The following is a 16,620-nucleotide window of genomic DNA, read 5'->3' on the forward strand; positions in this document are numbered from 1 at the left end:
TTTTCCTTGGATAATTCAATGTCATGTAGTGTAGCAATTTTCAAAAGCGCACTTACATGGGTAAAGTGCATTTATATGTGTAAAACCCATTTTTAAGCGTCTAAATGCTTTTGAGAATCAGGTCCTCAGTGTATTGTCCCAAATCAATTTTGCATATTTGATTACTGACAGGAAAACAGAATGCAGAGCTTAGGATGTGCTTTCTGGAGCTCATATCATGAGAAAAGTAGGAGACAGCATTAAACATCCTTTTGTTTATCCCATTATTGTTTATTGTTATGTTACCAACTGTTCTATGTAAATGTTCTTTCCTTATTTTTCATACCTGTTCCATGTAAACCGATGTGATGTGTAAACTAACGTTGGTATAAAAAAGCTTTAAATAAATAAACAAACAATGATTTTCTGTAGTGCAATTTCGTCAGCTCCAGAAATAACACCACCTAATCTTCAGATTCCATTTTGACTGTGCACTACCCAAGTGTGTTTTTTCACAGTGACTTTTGCAACTGTGTAATCTGTACTGCATAATTTTGGAACTGTGTAGACTTTTCTTGATTTTTGTATTTTGAGAGATCATCCTAATCTTTCCCTTTGAGAACTGCGGATTTTACATCAGCACACACAGTTTTGAAAATTGCCTCTGTTATGGAGCAAAGGAAGGGGAAAAAAGTGGGCGAATCCACCTTAAAAATAAACATTTTTATTCACTGTCAGCATTGGTAATTCAGCTTTCTTAGCATTCACACAGATGAATCCAGAACCAGTGGGTTATGCACATCTACCAGCAGATGGAGATGGAGCAAAGCTGACATATACTCCTGCAGTGACATCAGCCCACCAGTATTCTCCGTCACCAGCAGATGGTGGCTGTGGTTAATTCGCCCTGCTCTCCTATGGTGATATCTTATGGTCCTTTCCTCAGTTAAGAATTCCTGAGGTAATTTCCGTGGTCCTTCAGATGAGTGCCTTGGTCTGATAGCTGTTTTTTGGGTTTGGTTTTTTTTTTGTTTTTTTTTTACTGGCGTGGACTTAAGTTAAAAAAAAAAAAGCTGAAAGGGTGCAGGATGCCGAACGCTGTGGTGAAAAGGTGAAATTTTTTTTTTTTTTGCTCTCTTCCCCTGCAGTCGGAGATCGATCTTGTACTCAGCCCTCTCCCCCCCCAACCCACACTCCCTGCCCCCGCCTCCCTCCTGCCCCCCCCTTTGAACTCTTCATTGCCAAAGCCTTAACCCTAACAAGTAATTACGCTATTGATTTATTGTAAATAAGTACCTCGCCTTAACTTATAATTTTAGAACCCAGTTACAATTATGTTCCTTTTATTATATTGCTCAATTATTGATTGTTCCTCTCTCTCCTTCTGCCCTATCCTTTCTTGCTGCTCTTCCCCTGCCCCCCTCTCACCCTCTTCTTGCCTGCTCCCCCTCTCTCCCCCCCCCCCTGTTCTTTGTATTTTTTACCTGCTTCAGTTTTTTGTAAACCGGCATGATATGCCCTATGAATGTCGGTATATTAAAAGTTTTTCATAAATAAATTAAAAAAATGGGAAAGGGATGCTGGGGTGGAGGAGGCCCCAGACCGTCAGACTGCAGCGTCTTCAGTAATGCAGAAACGTTTGGGGGGGGGGGTGCTTGAATGCCTCTGTCTTCCCCTCTCCGCACGCATCGGCTTATGCACCACTGTAATCGCCCTCCCGTGGATTTCATCCTTTCTTTCACCTCCTTTTGTATCATAGGGTGCACCTTGTCTGGCTCCTTTACGTTCTTCACTTGGTATCCACTTTCTTTTTCCCATTTCTGCTATTCTTTCTTATCTGCAGTCCTTCCCCCTCTCCTCCTTTTGTTATTGCTGTGGATATTTGTTCAGTTTTTTTGATTATTATTTTTTTTCCAGGTTTGCCATCCCCGTACTATCTCCGTTCATGCTGCGGTTTATTGCTTTGCTGTTTTCTTTATCATTTATCCTCCTGACTGCCTTCTCCACTTCTCTCTGCCTTTTTAGATACACTGTCCTGTCCTCCACTATAGTTCCTGGTACCTTTTTAAATGCTAATCTTTTGGCGCTTACCATGCCAATCATCCCTTTTGTAAACCATTTTGGTGCACTTTCTCCCTTCCCTCAATTGTTACTGTTCTTTTATTTTTTTTTTGCAGGGAACAGCATGACCAAGTACATGGAAAAACTAGAAGAAATGAATAAAAGTGAGTATATTCCAGGTGAAAAAATAAAATGAGGTTGAGTAGCGATCTAATAGAATTATAGCAGCAGGATCCAAACTTTGGACTACATTGGGCACCTTAAGTGTACAGCATTTGGAAGCCAAATGTGCTGCCTCTACATAAGTTAAGCATGGAGGAGGTTTTGTTTTAACAAGCTTGCTGGGCAGACCGGATGGACCATTTGGTCCTTTTCTGCTGTCATTACTACGTAACACAGTTGATTGGCCTGTTGATTAACCAGCTTGAGTGCCGAGTACTATTAGTCCTGTTGGTTCTAGAGAAAGCTGGGTTCATGGTACCACAACCTGCAAAGAATCCAGTTAACTGGCTTAATAATCATAAATGTCTGTCTCTAATGCTGTCCGTCTGTAAGTGCCATAAAGTCAAAACCAAGGGATTCCTCACTCTCTTCCAGTGAGTTTGTCTGCCTGCCACTTTCAGACAGGGATCTTAACCCCCAGCCATGAAAGGCTCACACCCTACGTGGGTACCCGAGGGAATGGGGGACAAACTACATTGTTGTTTGAGATGGAAAGAGAGCACCTTTTGGACAAGATGAAGAGGCTCAGGATATGCTGGGAGGAGAACAGAGAAGAGTAGGATTTTGAGGTCAAGAATACCAGAACTGGATTAAACTAGATCAAAATCTGCAGCTGATTATGTTTTTAGGTTGGCATATTGAGTCTCAATTTTCAAATATTAAAATAAAAAAATCAGAGTATTTATTTTTTATTTTATATTTTGACATGACCGTTTCTTGCCGCTCCTTTGAGTCTCCAGGTCAATCAGAGCCAGGGGTGGGATTCCTCCCCACCTTGCCCACTGTACTAGTCTGATCATTGCAGCAATGGTCCTGGGCCAGGGGCCCTGCTCTAGAGCTGCTTCCAGAATCCTGTAATTCTGGGCCCTGAATCTGGCCACTCAGGGTCATCTGAGTGTTGACTCCCTCCTCCCCCTGGGGGCTATGAACGCTGCTTCTGGAGCATCTCCAACCTCAGCCAACCCGGGGAGCAGAAGACCTGACCTGGGAGACAAATCAAGGACCTTCCGCATGGAAATGCACAGACAGAGCCACCTGGTTGGCCCTAACTATGTCTTTGTATGTTAATAACTGCAGAATAAGGAAATGTCTAGATTCTTGATTCCGATAACTAGCTCAAAAAGCTTTTTGAGAGTAGTGAAGCCATCAGAATATAAAAAAGAGCATGTAACCTCCAAACAATTTCTCTACCAAGTTTCTAATTTCCCACCCTCTGCTACCCAAATATTTTTATAGCATGTTGGTTACAAGGCTCTAATTTTGTTTTACAACAATTTTTATGGATTGTTCTGCTCAGATTCCATTGGCAGCTTTGTACTCTTTCCAATCCAGTCACCACTACAAATGTGATTCTGTTGCAAAACCTGAATTGTAAATCTTCCACTGAGAATTGATTTTTTTGTTACAATTCTTGCTGAGTGGGACCCTAAAAGCACAGAGGAAGCTTTGTGGTTCCACTGTCACTGAATGCAAGAATCTGCTTTACCTGCGAGAATGGACACTTTGTACCCATTGGCACTTTGCAGGCTCTGGTTTTGATTTCTCATGGACAGACGACACCACTTGGACACCGTGCTAAACAGCCACTACAATTCTTTCTCTGTTTTTGCTGTAACTCAAGCAACAGATTTGCAGGGAATGCAAATTGATCTGATAAGATGGATAGTATCACAATTATTTATCCTCTGAGATGAGATTTGAGCGGGATGCTAAAGACAGATCCAGGCTCTTACTGAAATGTATTGGAGCTCTGCACAGTAGACGGCGAGAGAAGGCAAGCTGATTTTAAAATATACTGCATCTCATATTTACTGCAGTCTACAAAAAAATGTGTTCTCTTGATTCTGAATCTTTGATCGCAATGTCACAAAGTCTGGATGAGTCCCTGTGTAAGTCGGAGCCAGGTAAGTGAATAGAAGTTGTGGGGAGATTGGTAGTGTTTCACTAATGCCTCCAGATACTAAGTTTAACATCAGGTGCAGTCTGCGGAGACCCTGACCAAAGCGAAAGGGAGAGCACTATGACAAAAAACCCTCCAATTTATTAGACTTTGGGGGAAAGTATTCTGGCAGTATTATGCCCAAGAGTGCCATCAAGCCCATTAATTAAAGATTTAAATAATGCCAGTTTTAGAGTCCATCAGAAGAGTTTTGTAGTACAGTTTAAAGCAAGAGAAGAAATACTTTGGTAATTAGGTTGTCAACTATAGCAAACAATATTTTGTGAAGATTTCTTTTTCTTTCTGATTTATGTTCCATTCAAGAAGCGATATTAAGGTTGAACACTTTAGAAGACTCCTGCTGGACAGCTACGCCCATCATTATTAGCCTGGCTTACTCTGAACCGTACACAGACATCATATTGTCCAGGGAAAGCATGAGCGTAGCGTGAGAGGACTCAGGACTAGAGTGTGCCCATAAGGAAACGTTCGCACCCTTTTTACAGTTTTTGAAGTGTAAAAATATATAAAATAAGAACAACCCAATGCTGCCTCCCAAAGGGGAAGTCACAGAGAGGATGAAACAAGCACGCTGGGGAATAGGAAGCTCTAACGATAATGTCAGGGCTTCAAAATCAATCCAAGAGTTTTCAGTGGAACAGTTTTACCTGCTGCGGAGTTGAAAAGTCATTAGCCAGAATTTCTGCCTGGGTATTTTTGACGTATGCTGGCTGTTAAACCCATTAGGTCGTGTTTGGATGAAAAGTGCTGTCTAAATGCACCTCTTTACTAACCACTGTTAAAACGGCATGTTAACACATCATTCTAAAACACATTGGGGCAAATTGCAAGTGTTGCTCCACGCTAAAAGGCCCATAGAAATGAGTATCTGGGCCACGCGTGAGCGACGCATATTTAAAAGCCACTAATTACACACATGCTCGAACAAAAAAAAAAAAAAAGGGGCAGAAAAGGGGCGGAGCTTGGGCGTTCTGGGGCGGAGACAATAGTTGCATGCGTAAATCTGAAACTGGTGGCCACAGCACAGGGCAGCTTATTAGCTGTGTATGTTTACTGCTGCTCCTGATGAGGTGTAAGTCTGTAGAAATTGCTTTTTAGGCTTAACACAAGGTGGTGGGGGTGCAGGCTGAAGAGCCAGAGGGGTCTGGATGACCTCAAGGCAGATGGGACATACTGGTAGACTGCTTGGTAAAACTGGGAATGTCCTTCCTGCGAGCATGTTTTAAAATCTGCTTAACTGCACATGTTAAAGTCGTCAAAGTCCTAAGGAAGATACGCAAAATACGTTTGCTCAAGTAACTGCTTGAAATTAGGAGCAAACATACACAAGGTAGGCATATTTTAAATCATACGCGCACAACTGTGCACATGATTTAAATTTCCAGCGTATGTCTGCTCATGCGCCCATACGTGCGTTTTAAAGTTACCGGATTTACTAAACTGCGGAACATGAGAACTACAGTTTAGTAAATCCCACTTTTACATTGTGCGAGCATTGCCGATATCATGCCCAGCTGTGATTTTAATGCATATTTAGTGCCAAATTCTGCATTTAATGTGTGTAATTACATTAGCACAGCTTAGTGAATAGACATCTCTGAGGCCAATATTCTGTGCCATTTATCCACAAATGGTGGGATTTGAAAATCTCGCCATGCTGACTGATCCAGAGTTAGCCAGATAACCAGCTAACTCGGGGCATAGAGGGGGCATTCTGTGGCAAAGCTGGCTATCCAGCTAAGTTAGCAGTATAAATGCCAATTTTTAGCAACAGCCAAATAAATTTAAGACAACTTATCTGGCTATAACTTTAAGATATTAGTGTTTGGGTAATTGCCAGGTTCTTATGGCCTGGATTGGCCACTGTTGGAAACAGGATGCTGGGCTTGATGGACCCTTGGTCTGACCCAGCATGGCAATTTCTTATGTTCTTATATTTGGCAGAGCCCCTGTACTGCTGAATAAACTTGCAAAGTTAGCTGGACATGTTTATCCAGCTAACTTTGCTAGCTGGCTAGTGGTTGAATATGGACCTCTCTGTGTCAAGAATATGCTGTTCTTCTGTATTTTTGTTTTTTGGGGTAGCTTTTGGATCTATAGAAATGTTTGCCAGAAACCTCGAGGTAGCTACCCGAGTTATGGTAGAAGGGAATGAAACTGGAAGAATAACTCTTTGCCTCTCTTTAGATTACAGGTACAAAAAGGATGAGCTGTTCAAGAGACTGAAAGTTAGCACCTTCGCCCAGCTGGTATGTAATCGCTTTCCTTCCCACCCACTTTAACACTGGCTTAAAGTACAGCAGCATTTCTGAAAGGTGACCCCCCTGGTGGAGCGTCCAGTGCTGTAGAGGACACACCTTGTGCAGGCTCAGCAAGCAATAGAATTTAGATTTATGCCAAAAAACAAAGTGGTAACTCCCTGACCCCTGAACTAAACCGATAGAGACCAAACTTAGCTTTATTTGTTATTCCCATATTCTCTAACTCTTCCATATGACTTTTTGGATTCTCTGCCATCGGGATATCCGTCTCCTCGAATATTCCAAAATAAATGATGGACTGGTGACTGGCTGCTACCCACTAGTATGCTCACTTTAAACTTGGAAGAAAGGACTTCTTGTTGTCACTTTATTGTGAGTTAAGGACTACCTTTAAATGAGTATGTTTCAATTAAACCAGCCTTGTCCTGCAGCCAAGTTAAAAGGCTCCCCTGCTTTTGTTTCATGCACATTTTTAAACAGATTTTCCAGTCTCCTGACCATGAGGCAGCAGCAGAGCAACTGCAAGCAGCTCATTCATCCCTTTCCACCTCTCCTTCCCCTGAGGATCAGCAGTCACAAGTCTTAGGCTTGGATGCAGTAATCTGTTTTAATTAAAAAAAAACCCCAAATACTTTTTAGAGTAGACAGACCCTGCCACTTGGCCGAGTCATAGGGTAAAGGTGAGTGTCAGTGTTTGGGAAACTGGGAATCTGACATCACTGCCATTTGTGCACAGTGAAGTTCAGGCGTGATCAGACTTCCTAAGCCAGATCTTGGTCTGTGTCTCTTTCTAAATTGATTCTTGCTGCTGCAATTGTAAACAAACATCAGGCACTGAGGCAGGGCACACCACAGCCTTAAATCTCTACATTTTATTAAAAAGGTTCTGAAAAAACAACCACATGGCTAAAAATGCATAATTAAATTGATGGCTGGCAACATACAACACCAGATTTTCCTGGTATGGTCTCCCTCTAAATGGGAAAGTCTCAAACTACAAATCATGAAGAGGACAAACAGGATGGTAGTCCTCACACATGGGTGACATCATCAGATGGAGCACCGATGTGGAAAACATATGCCCTATACCATGTGGCCATGCGGGGTCCCTCTCCAGTTTTGTTTTTTTTTCTGTGAAGCTGTAAGCAACGCGGTGTGAGTGAGCTCACTTTGGCTGTTTTTTTGGCCTTGTGGAAGACTTCATTTTCTCATGTTTTTTTCGCAGGTTTTTTCTTATTAAGAACATAAGAAATTGCCATGCTGGGTCAGACCAAGGGTCCATCAAGCCCAGCATCCTGTTTCCAAGAGATGCCAAACCAGGCCACAAGAACCTGGCAAGTACCCAAACACCAAGAAGATCCCATGCTACTGATGCCAGTAATAGCAGAGGCCATTCCCTAAGTCAACTTGATTAATAGCAGTTAATGGACTTCTCCTCCAAGAACTTATCCAAACCTTTTTTAAACCCAGCTACAATAACTGCACTAACCACATCCTCTGGCAACAAATTTCAGAGCCCAATTGTGCGTTGAGTGAAAAATAATTTTCTCCGATTAATCTTAAATGTGCTACTTGCTAACTTCGTGCAGTGCCCCCTAGTCCTATAATCCGAAAGTGTAAATAACCGATTCACTTCTACTCGTTCAAGACCTCTCATGATTTTAAAGTCCTCTATCGAATCTCCCTTCAGCCGTCTCTTCTCCAAGCTGAGCAGCCCTAACCTCTTCAGCCTTTCCTCATAGGGGAGTTGTTCCATCCCCTTTATCATTTTGGTTGCCCTTCTCTGTACCTTCACCATCGCAACTATATCTTTTTTGAGATGCATCGACCAGAATTGTACACAGTATTCAAGGTGCGGTCTCATCAAGGAGCGATACAGAGGCATTATGAAATTTTCTGTTTTTTTAACCATTCCCTTCCTAATAAATCCTAACATTCTGTTTGCTTTTTTGACTGCTGCAGCACACTGAACCGACGATTTCAAAGTATTATCCACTATGATGCCTAGATCTTTTTCCTGGGTGGTAGCTCCTAATATGGAACCTAACATCGTGTAACTCTAGCAAGAGTAATTTTTCCCTATATGCAACACCTTGCACTTGTCCACTTGTTGTTCCATCGCCGGGTCCCTCTCGGTGCCCTCCCATAGTGTCTCCCTAGTCAGGATTTTCGGCGATTCGGGTAAGTTTCCTTCCGTGGTTGATTCCCCTATGGTGGTAGTGCATCAGTGCCCGCCAGCCAATGCCGCCCTGCCACCATAGTCTTCCATTAGTGCACTTTTGTTTCATCCGTCATAGCCATGTCCTGTTTTCGATGATGCCCCCGGTGCCTGAGGACCATATCCATTATGGATCCGCCTGAGACGTGTCCTCTGCCTAGGGGCATCACGTGATGTCCGGTTGCTGCTTATGCACCCAGATGACCCTAAACGGATGTCGACTTCGACTCAACAAGATGGAGTAGCTCTTCAAGTTGAAGAAGGTCGAGCCATCGAAGGACCAAGGAGCTGCACCAATGGTCACCGAGCCATCAACCTCAGCGAGACCGTCAGTTCCATCAACGTCGCCGGCGGACAGGGGAGCTGGAGATCAACCATCGTCTATCTTCTCCAGGCTGAGGGCATCTGGTTTGTTGTCGTCAGCCTCTGCACCGGAGTAGGACCAGGCCAAGGATCATGAGAAGCCAAAGAAGCATCAACATGGGTCCCTTTCAATGTATGGTGTCTGGCACAGAGATGCACTGACTTTTGCCGCGATGCCCTCAAAGTGATCCTGTGGCGAGGAGTACCAATCTTCCATCAGTGCTGGGGATCTGCGATGGTCTCCACCGTTCATGATGCCAGTCACCAATCCATCTCGAGGGTCAGAAGAAGATCTGGTTACCCCTCCTTTCTTCCAGTCGATCTTGGCATCGGCAACATTCAAGGAGGAGCTGGAATGACGAGTCCAGCTAGCAGTAGGCCAGGCACTACAGGGTTTTGGTCCTGTGGCACCGACAGCACTGAACCTTGTGCCTCCCATCTTCATACTGCTTCTGGAGAAGCTCAGCGTGCTCATCAGTATGTTACCAACCCAGTTGGCATCTGTTCCCAGGACAGCATCAGTGCCTGGTGGGGACCCAAGGCCTCCCCCTACTGGTATGGTGGTCATCGCTAGTTCCTCCTCCAAGGAAGCTCCACAGAGTCCGGCGGAAACGCCAAGGCCTGCTTTCCCCCATCCCATGCTACCAATGTCTGCAACTCTGGATGTAGTCTGAGCACCTAGGGACCCATCCTTTGTCACCTTCCATGAAGATGAGAACCCTATGACCACTGGGGGGATGACGTTTCAGAGTCCTACTCTGAGGTCCTCCTTCAGACCCTTCTCCTCCAGAGGAGCGAAGTACGTATTCGCCTACGACTTGACCTTTGCAGGGTTGTGAGGGTGATGACTGAATCCATCCCTTTTCATTTTATTGACTGAGGAGGATGCCGGGCACAAAATGCTTGAGATCCTCCAGTTTGTAGAGCCTCCTAAGGCATTTGTGGAAGTCCTCCAGTTTGTAGAGCCTCCTAAGGAGCTTGTGGAAGTCCCAGTACATGAAATCCTTAAGGAGTTGCTGCTGAGAATATGGAAACACCCCCTCACAGTGCCTCCCATCAATAAGAAGGTAGACCTGGTTTACCTTGTCCAGAAGGCTGCCAGATTCGATAAGCTGAGGACCAAGAGCTCTTGGACTCATTCCTTGACACCCCAGGGGAAGGACCATAAAGCAGTAGGTGCTCTTGGGAGGAAAATATTTCAAGGTGCCATACTTATTGCCTGCATAGCTGCCTAACAGCTCTACATAAACCAGTACTCGCAGGACATCTGGAAGGAGGTGGCTGAGCAGCTGCCTCAACAGCAGCAGGACGCCCTCATGTCACTGGTGCAAAAGAGCCTGGGGTGTGGAAAACATGAGGTCCGTGTGAACTATGATGTTTGAGATGGTAACAAGAGTCTCTGCAGCAGGAATCGGCATCTGCAGAATGGCATGGCTGCAGGCCTCGTATCTCCAACCAGAAGTATAGGAACGACTTGCTGATGTGCCGTGTACTGGAGAGAATCTCTTCGGAGATAGGGTGATGGATGCTGTGGCCCAACTTCAGAATCACCATAAGACTGTCCAACAATTCTCCCCCAGTACACTAGACCAGATGTCCTCATCCAGGAGGCCAGCAAGACTGGGGCCAAGGAAGTCTTCTTTCACCAAAGGAAGTACTGTCCTCCGCCTCCTCACTCCCAACAACACCATCAAGGCTCCTGCGGTCATCCCAGGCAGCAGAGATCCCCCAAGCCCCAGCCGGCTTCTCAGTCAACTCCAGCAACAGGATTTTGACTAGGCCGTAGGGAGCGTAAGCTAGTTGCCCATACCCGGGACCATGGGCTAGCAGCCTAGTATAACCATAGACCAGTGGGTTCTGCCAAGGATGCCAATTGAACCTATTGGGTATCCCGCCAAATTGCCCTCTGTGCCCATATTGGGGGCCGTTAGCACATCAGGAAGTACTACTAGCAGAGCTCTCCTCCCTCTTAACGGCCAGAGCAGTCAAGCCACATCACCATGGCAAAGAGAGCGGGGATTTTACTCCAGGTACTTCCTGATTCCAAAGAAGAACAGGAGGACTCATACCATCCTAGTCCTAAGGGCCTTGAATAAGTTTCTAAGAAAAGAAAAGTTCAAGATGGTTTCCCTGGGCACCTTGATTCCTCTTTTACAAAAAAGAGGACTAGCTATGCTCCCTCGACCTAAAGGATACATACATTCATATCGAGATCTTCCCTGGTCACAGGAAATATCTCCGATTTGTGGGTGGGAAAACAGCACTTCCAATACCGAGTGTTGCCATTCAGGTTTGCATCAGCCCCACGGGTCTTCACAAAATGCCTGGCCGTAGTGGCAAGACATCTCCATAGGCTGGAAGTGCATGTTTTCCTGTATCTGGATGATTGGCTGGTCAAGATCACATCATTAGGCAGAGGCCACCACTTGAGCATCCGTGCTCTTGAGCAACCGGATGTTGGAGTCACTAGGGTTCATTCTCAACTACCCAAAGTTCCATCTCAGCCCGGCACTTCAATTGGACTTCATAGGAGCCCTGCTAGACACCGCCGAGGCCAAGGCCTTCTGCCCTCATGAGGGCGTCATCTTGATGACCATTGCTGCAGAGAGCCAGCAGGTGTCAGCCAGGCACATGTTAAGGTTATTGGGCTATATGGCCACAAATGTCAATGTCACTCTCTTGGCATGTTTACACACGCGCAGAGCACAAAGGACCCTGAGATCGCAGTGGCGCCAGGCAACTCAGAGCCTCCAGGATTGCATCCGAGTCACCCCCATCTCTCCGGGACTCATTGTCCTGGTGTGGTGGGTACTTTCATATCTGGAACAGGGGATCTTGTTTTGAAGTCCCCCTACCCAAATTGCATTCATCCTGGGGTAGGGAGCTAATGTAGATGGGCTCAGTACTCAGGGTCTCTGGTCAGCCCAGGAACGCTCTTGTCAAATCAACTTCCTGGAGCTTTGGGCAATCAGGTACACCTTATGGATTTTCGGAGATCGTCTGTCCAACAAAGTTGTCCTGATCCACACCGACAAAGTAGCTTTGTGGTATGTCAACAAGCAGGAAGGCACGGGATCATACGTCCTGTGTCAGAAAGCGGTTCAGATCTGCTCATGGGCCTTGTCCCATGGGATGATGCTCACGGCCATGTACCTGGCTGGGATGGAGAATGTGGTAGTAGACAGGCTGAGTCGAGCCTTCATACCCCATACCATATTCCGCCTCTGGGAGAGCCTGCACATAGATCTGTGCGTGTCCCCCTGCAACAGGAAGATGCCTCGGTTCTGTTCTGTCTACAGGTCAGATGGCAAACCAGCCTCTGATGATCTCACCCATCATTGGGGCAAGGGTTTTCTGTATGTGTATTCTCCGATTCCCTTCGTGGCGAAGACTCTCTTGAAACTTCACAAAGACAAGGGGATTATGATCCTCATAGTCCCTTATTGGCCAAGACAGGTCAGGTTTCCACTGCTATAGGAGTTGTCTATCCATTAGTAACCGTTAGTTCTTGTAGATTTAAACATTATTCTGAAGATGTAAACTTAGATTTTGAAGACTGTAATCTGTAAGCATTTGTATTTATTGTAAGAATTTGTATTTATTATTTAGCTATTTACATTGATCTGTTACCACTTGGTCCTGTTCTCTCCTTTACCTCAAGTTCTAAGTTCCTACAAAGTTAGCCTTGTTATTTTATACCCACTTGTTTGATGTAATTTTCCAATATTGGTTCTGTGTAAACCGAAGTGATATGTACTAGTACATGAACTCCGGTATATAAAAGCCTTTAAATAAATAAATAAATAAATCCGGAGACCGATCAGTCTGGGGACTTCCCCAGATCTCATCACGAAGATCAAGGCAGGCTGCAGAATCCCAACCTCCAGGCCCTGTCGCTCACAGCCTGGATGTTGAGAGGTTAATCCTGCAGCCGCTTGATTTTTTAGAGGATGTGTATCAGATCCTGGTGGCTTCTAGAAAGCCTTCCACTAGAAAGTCCTGTGGACTTAAGTGGAGGAGGTTTTCCATGTGGTATGAGCAGAATGCCCTAGATCCGTTCTCCAGCCCCACACAAAAACTGCTTAATTACCTCCTCCACCTATCGGAGAATGGCTTAAAGACCAACTCCGTTAGAGTTCATCTCGGTGCAATTGGCGCATACCATCAAGATGTAGATGGTACACCCATCACTGTACAGTCTACAGCTGTATACTCATGCGGGGCCTGCTTCAATTGAAGCCTCCTCTAAGCCCTCCCACTGTGTCTTGGAACCTTATCATGGTGTTAGGTCAGCTGATGAAAGCTCTTTTTGAGCCTCTGCATACCTTGACCTGAAGTACCTGACCTGGTAGGTCATATTTTTGCTGATGGTCATTTCAGCGTGCAGGGTCAGCGAGCTCCAGGCCTCAGTGACTTATCCACCTTATACTAAGTTTTATCATGACAAAGGTGATTTTGCGTACACTGCCTAAGGTGGTGATGGATTTCCACCTTAACTAGTCAATCGTCCTGCCAATGTTCTTTCCTAGGCTCCATTCACACCAAAGCGAATGAGCACTATATTGTTTGGACTGCAAGCGCGCCTTAGCCTTCTATCTGGAGCGGACAGAAGCCCATAGACAGTTCACACAACATTTTATTTCTTTTGACAAGAATAAGTTGGGCGTTGCAGTTGCCAAAAGGACATTATTCAATTGGCTAGCAGATTGCATCTCTTCTGTTATGCCCAGGCAAGTCAAGGTTCATTCTGTCACAGCCATGGCGGCATCGATGGCCCACTTGTGAGCAGGTCCCGTGGAGGAGATCTACAAGGCTGCGACGTGGAGTTCTCGCCACATATTCACATATCATTGTATGGATAGGGATGGCCGATGTGACAGTAGTTTCATCCAGTTTGTCCTTTGGAACTTGTTTGAGGTGTAGAACCCAACTCTCCCACCTAGGGTCTGTTGTTTGGGTTCAGGCTGTCTCTCCCCTCTGTTATGCTCGTTGGCACCTAGTTGGGTGTCTTTTGGTCCCTTTTTGTGTTGGAGAGCAGCCTGTAACTTGGGATTCACCCATGTGTGAGGACTACCATCCTGCTTGCCTTTGAAGAAATTAGAGTCGCTTACCTGTAACAGATGTTCTCTGAGGACAACATGTTATTCCTCATGAAACCCGCCCACCATCCCGCAGAATTGGGTTTCTCCTATTTTTTATTGTAATCATAATTCTATATTACAAGACTGAAGAGGGACCCCGCTTGGACATGTGGAATAGGGCATGCTGGGCATGCTCGGTGTGCCTAGTCAAAGTTCTAGAAACTTTGATATAAGTTTTCTGCATCGGGGCCCCATCTGGTGATATCACCCATGTGTGAGAACTAACATTCTGCTATCCTCGGAGAACACCAGTTACAAATAAGCAACTCTGCTTTCTCCTATATATAGGATTTATATTTTGCTAATTTTATATTTAGTTAATTAAAAAAATTAATTTCAAGGGCAATAAGACACCTGAGAGAAGGTCAAAGGCGAGACATAAAATATGCTGCTTTCCGTTTCCAAACTCCCATTGTGCACTGCAGGGATGATGTCACAGCGGAGTGCTGGAGAAGGTCTACAGGAATGTTCACAGGAAAAAATAAATGGAGCAGTATATTTTCAGTGTAACAGAGGCACAAAAATCTCAGAGCTTGTAAATGGATGACTAGCGATATCTGCAAAGCTGAGAAATGCTGGGGTACTCTACTTCTTCTGCTAGGGATTTGCTTTCATTTGACATGAATTTGGGACATTTCCACAATGTTTTTGTATTGAGAACAAAAGGAAAATAGGCAAGTTTTTATTTGGTTTCATTTTCAAAATGCATCAGCAGCTGGCCCCTATGAAAAGAAATCATGCCAGGCATGTAGCTGTTCACTGCACCCCCACACCCGGTTACACGATCAGTGGGTCCAAGCACCAGGTCCCTATTTCAAAATGGTTTCAGCTGGCCCTGACGCCAGTTCCATTTCGTTGCATGGCCGTTTGCTCAGTCAAACAACAAAATGATGCCAGCCTCAGGGCCGGCTGGAACCATTTTGAAATAAGGATCCGGCAGGGCAGGAATAACTGAGGATTGCTTTTGCCCCTTGGGATGGGGGGCTGTGGGCACGGCTGGAGGGGCTCTTTTTGGCGGGGAAGTAGCCGGAAACCTTGGGGATGAGGAGAAAGACCTACAAGCCTTGTGTACTTCCTTTTCGCAGGAGTCAGCTGTGATTCCCCTTAGACTTACGGATAGAGTAAATGGGTGGGAGAGGATCCAGGGATGCTGTCAGCAAACCTGGAGGGACTTTTTTTTGGTGGTGGTGGCAGAGGAGAAGGGGGTGGAGCTGGACCCAATCCTTTTTTTCTTGCTTTTGGTTTTCTTTCCTCTTTTTTTTCTTTTTAATTTTGTTTGCTTTTTCATTTTAAATTAAATGAAATGAAGCAAAAAAAAAGTTCAGTGCACAGCTCTAATTTCTACAACAACAGAAATAAATTCTGCATGCCCTGAAACAATACACCTCTAACTCCTACCTACAAAGCATCCAAAAGATCAGATTACAGCACACAATAACAGCAACTCTACCTGAAATGGAATAGAGCATAATTTAAGAAAGACATGACTAAAACAGAAGCTTATCTTCTTTATATGCTACTTAAAGTATATAAAATAGAAAAAAATGAGGCTTTCCCATTGCATTTGAGCACTGCTGTCCAGAAGATGAAAGTATATTGTTCCTGTTCATATCCCAGATCAGTCCAGATGCATGGATTTTTCATCCCTACCAGCAGGTGGAGACAGAAGAACAGCTTTACTGACACTGTGCTATTTTAAAATAGCATGCCACCTACAGTCCTTCAGTATTCCTTGTCTCCAGTAGATGGCAGAGGTGCAAAACCTGCAGTTGCATAGTTGTCTGGTGAAGTGACTCCCAGGAGTGCTAGGTCCTGGTGATGGGGCCATCCCTTTCATAAAATCTGGTTGAGCAGGGGGTCAGTGGCCCTGTTTTTTGTCTCAGACCCCAGCTTGGAGGAGGATTCTTTTTGGTTGTCTGAAGGGTTTTTGTTGTGCTACTTGAAGGTCACCAACAGTTTTCAGAGGTCCGATCACCTTTTCTTTCTTTTTGGAGGAACGACTAAAGGGAGTAAGGCTTTGAAGGCCAAGGTTGCTTGAGGTTTGAAGGAGGCCATAGTGCCAACTTACATTTGTAAAGTGTGTCTGATCCCCAAAGGGCTTTGAGCCCATTCTACTAGGATGCAGGCGGCATCCTGGGCTGAATGCCAGTTGTTATCCCCACAGGAGATCTGTCGGGCGGCAACCTTTCTCTACACACTTTTATAAAGCACTACCGATTGGATGTTCAGGCACTAGAAGCAGCCAGTTTGGAGAGAGTATACTGTGAGCGAGTCTTTCAGAATCCTGCCCAATCTAAGGGAGCTTAGGTACATCCCATGCGTCTGGACTGATCTGGGGTATGAACAGGAAAGGAAAATTGGTTCTTACCTGCTAATTTTATTCTTGGAATCCACAAATCAATCCAGAGCCCTGCC

At 45.0% G+C, this 16,620-nt stretch overlaps 1 protein-coding gene across 3 annotated transcripts in view; it reads left to right on the forward strand.

Annotated features, from left to right (window-relative positions):
* Positions 1 to 16,620, forward strand: part of CEP41 (centrosomal protein 41) — a 91,718-nt gene that overhangs the window by 32,672 nt on the left and 42,426 nt on the right. For all 3 annotated transcript variants that reach the window (XM_029616032.1, XM_029616031.1, XM_029616030.1), the window contains exons 3-4: positions 2,157 to 2,204; positions 6,410 to 6,471. In XM_029616032.1, the coding sequence (XP_029471892.1) occupies positions 2,165 to 2,204; positions 6,410 to 6,471 (102 nt within the window). In that variant the 5' untranslated portion in view covers positions 2,157 to 2,164. The remainder of the gene's footprint in view (positions 1 to 2,156; positions 2,205 to 6,409; positions 6,472 to 16,620) is intronic.

This window comes from Rhinatrema bivittatum, chromosome 9 (genome assembly GCF_901001135.1).
Source record: "Rhinatrema bivittatum chromosome 9, aRhiBiv1.1, whole genome shotgun sequence".
NCBI lineage: Eukaryota > Metazoa > Chordata > Amphibia > Gymnophiona > Rhinatrematidae > Rhinatrema > Rhinatrema bivittatum.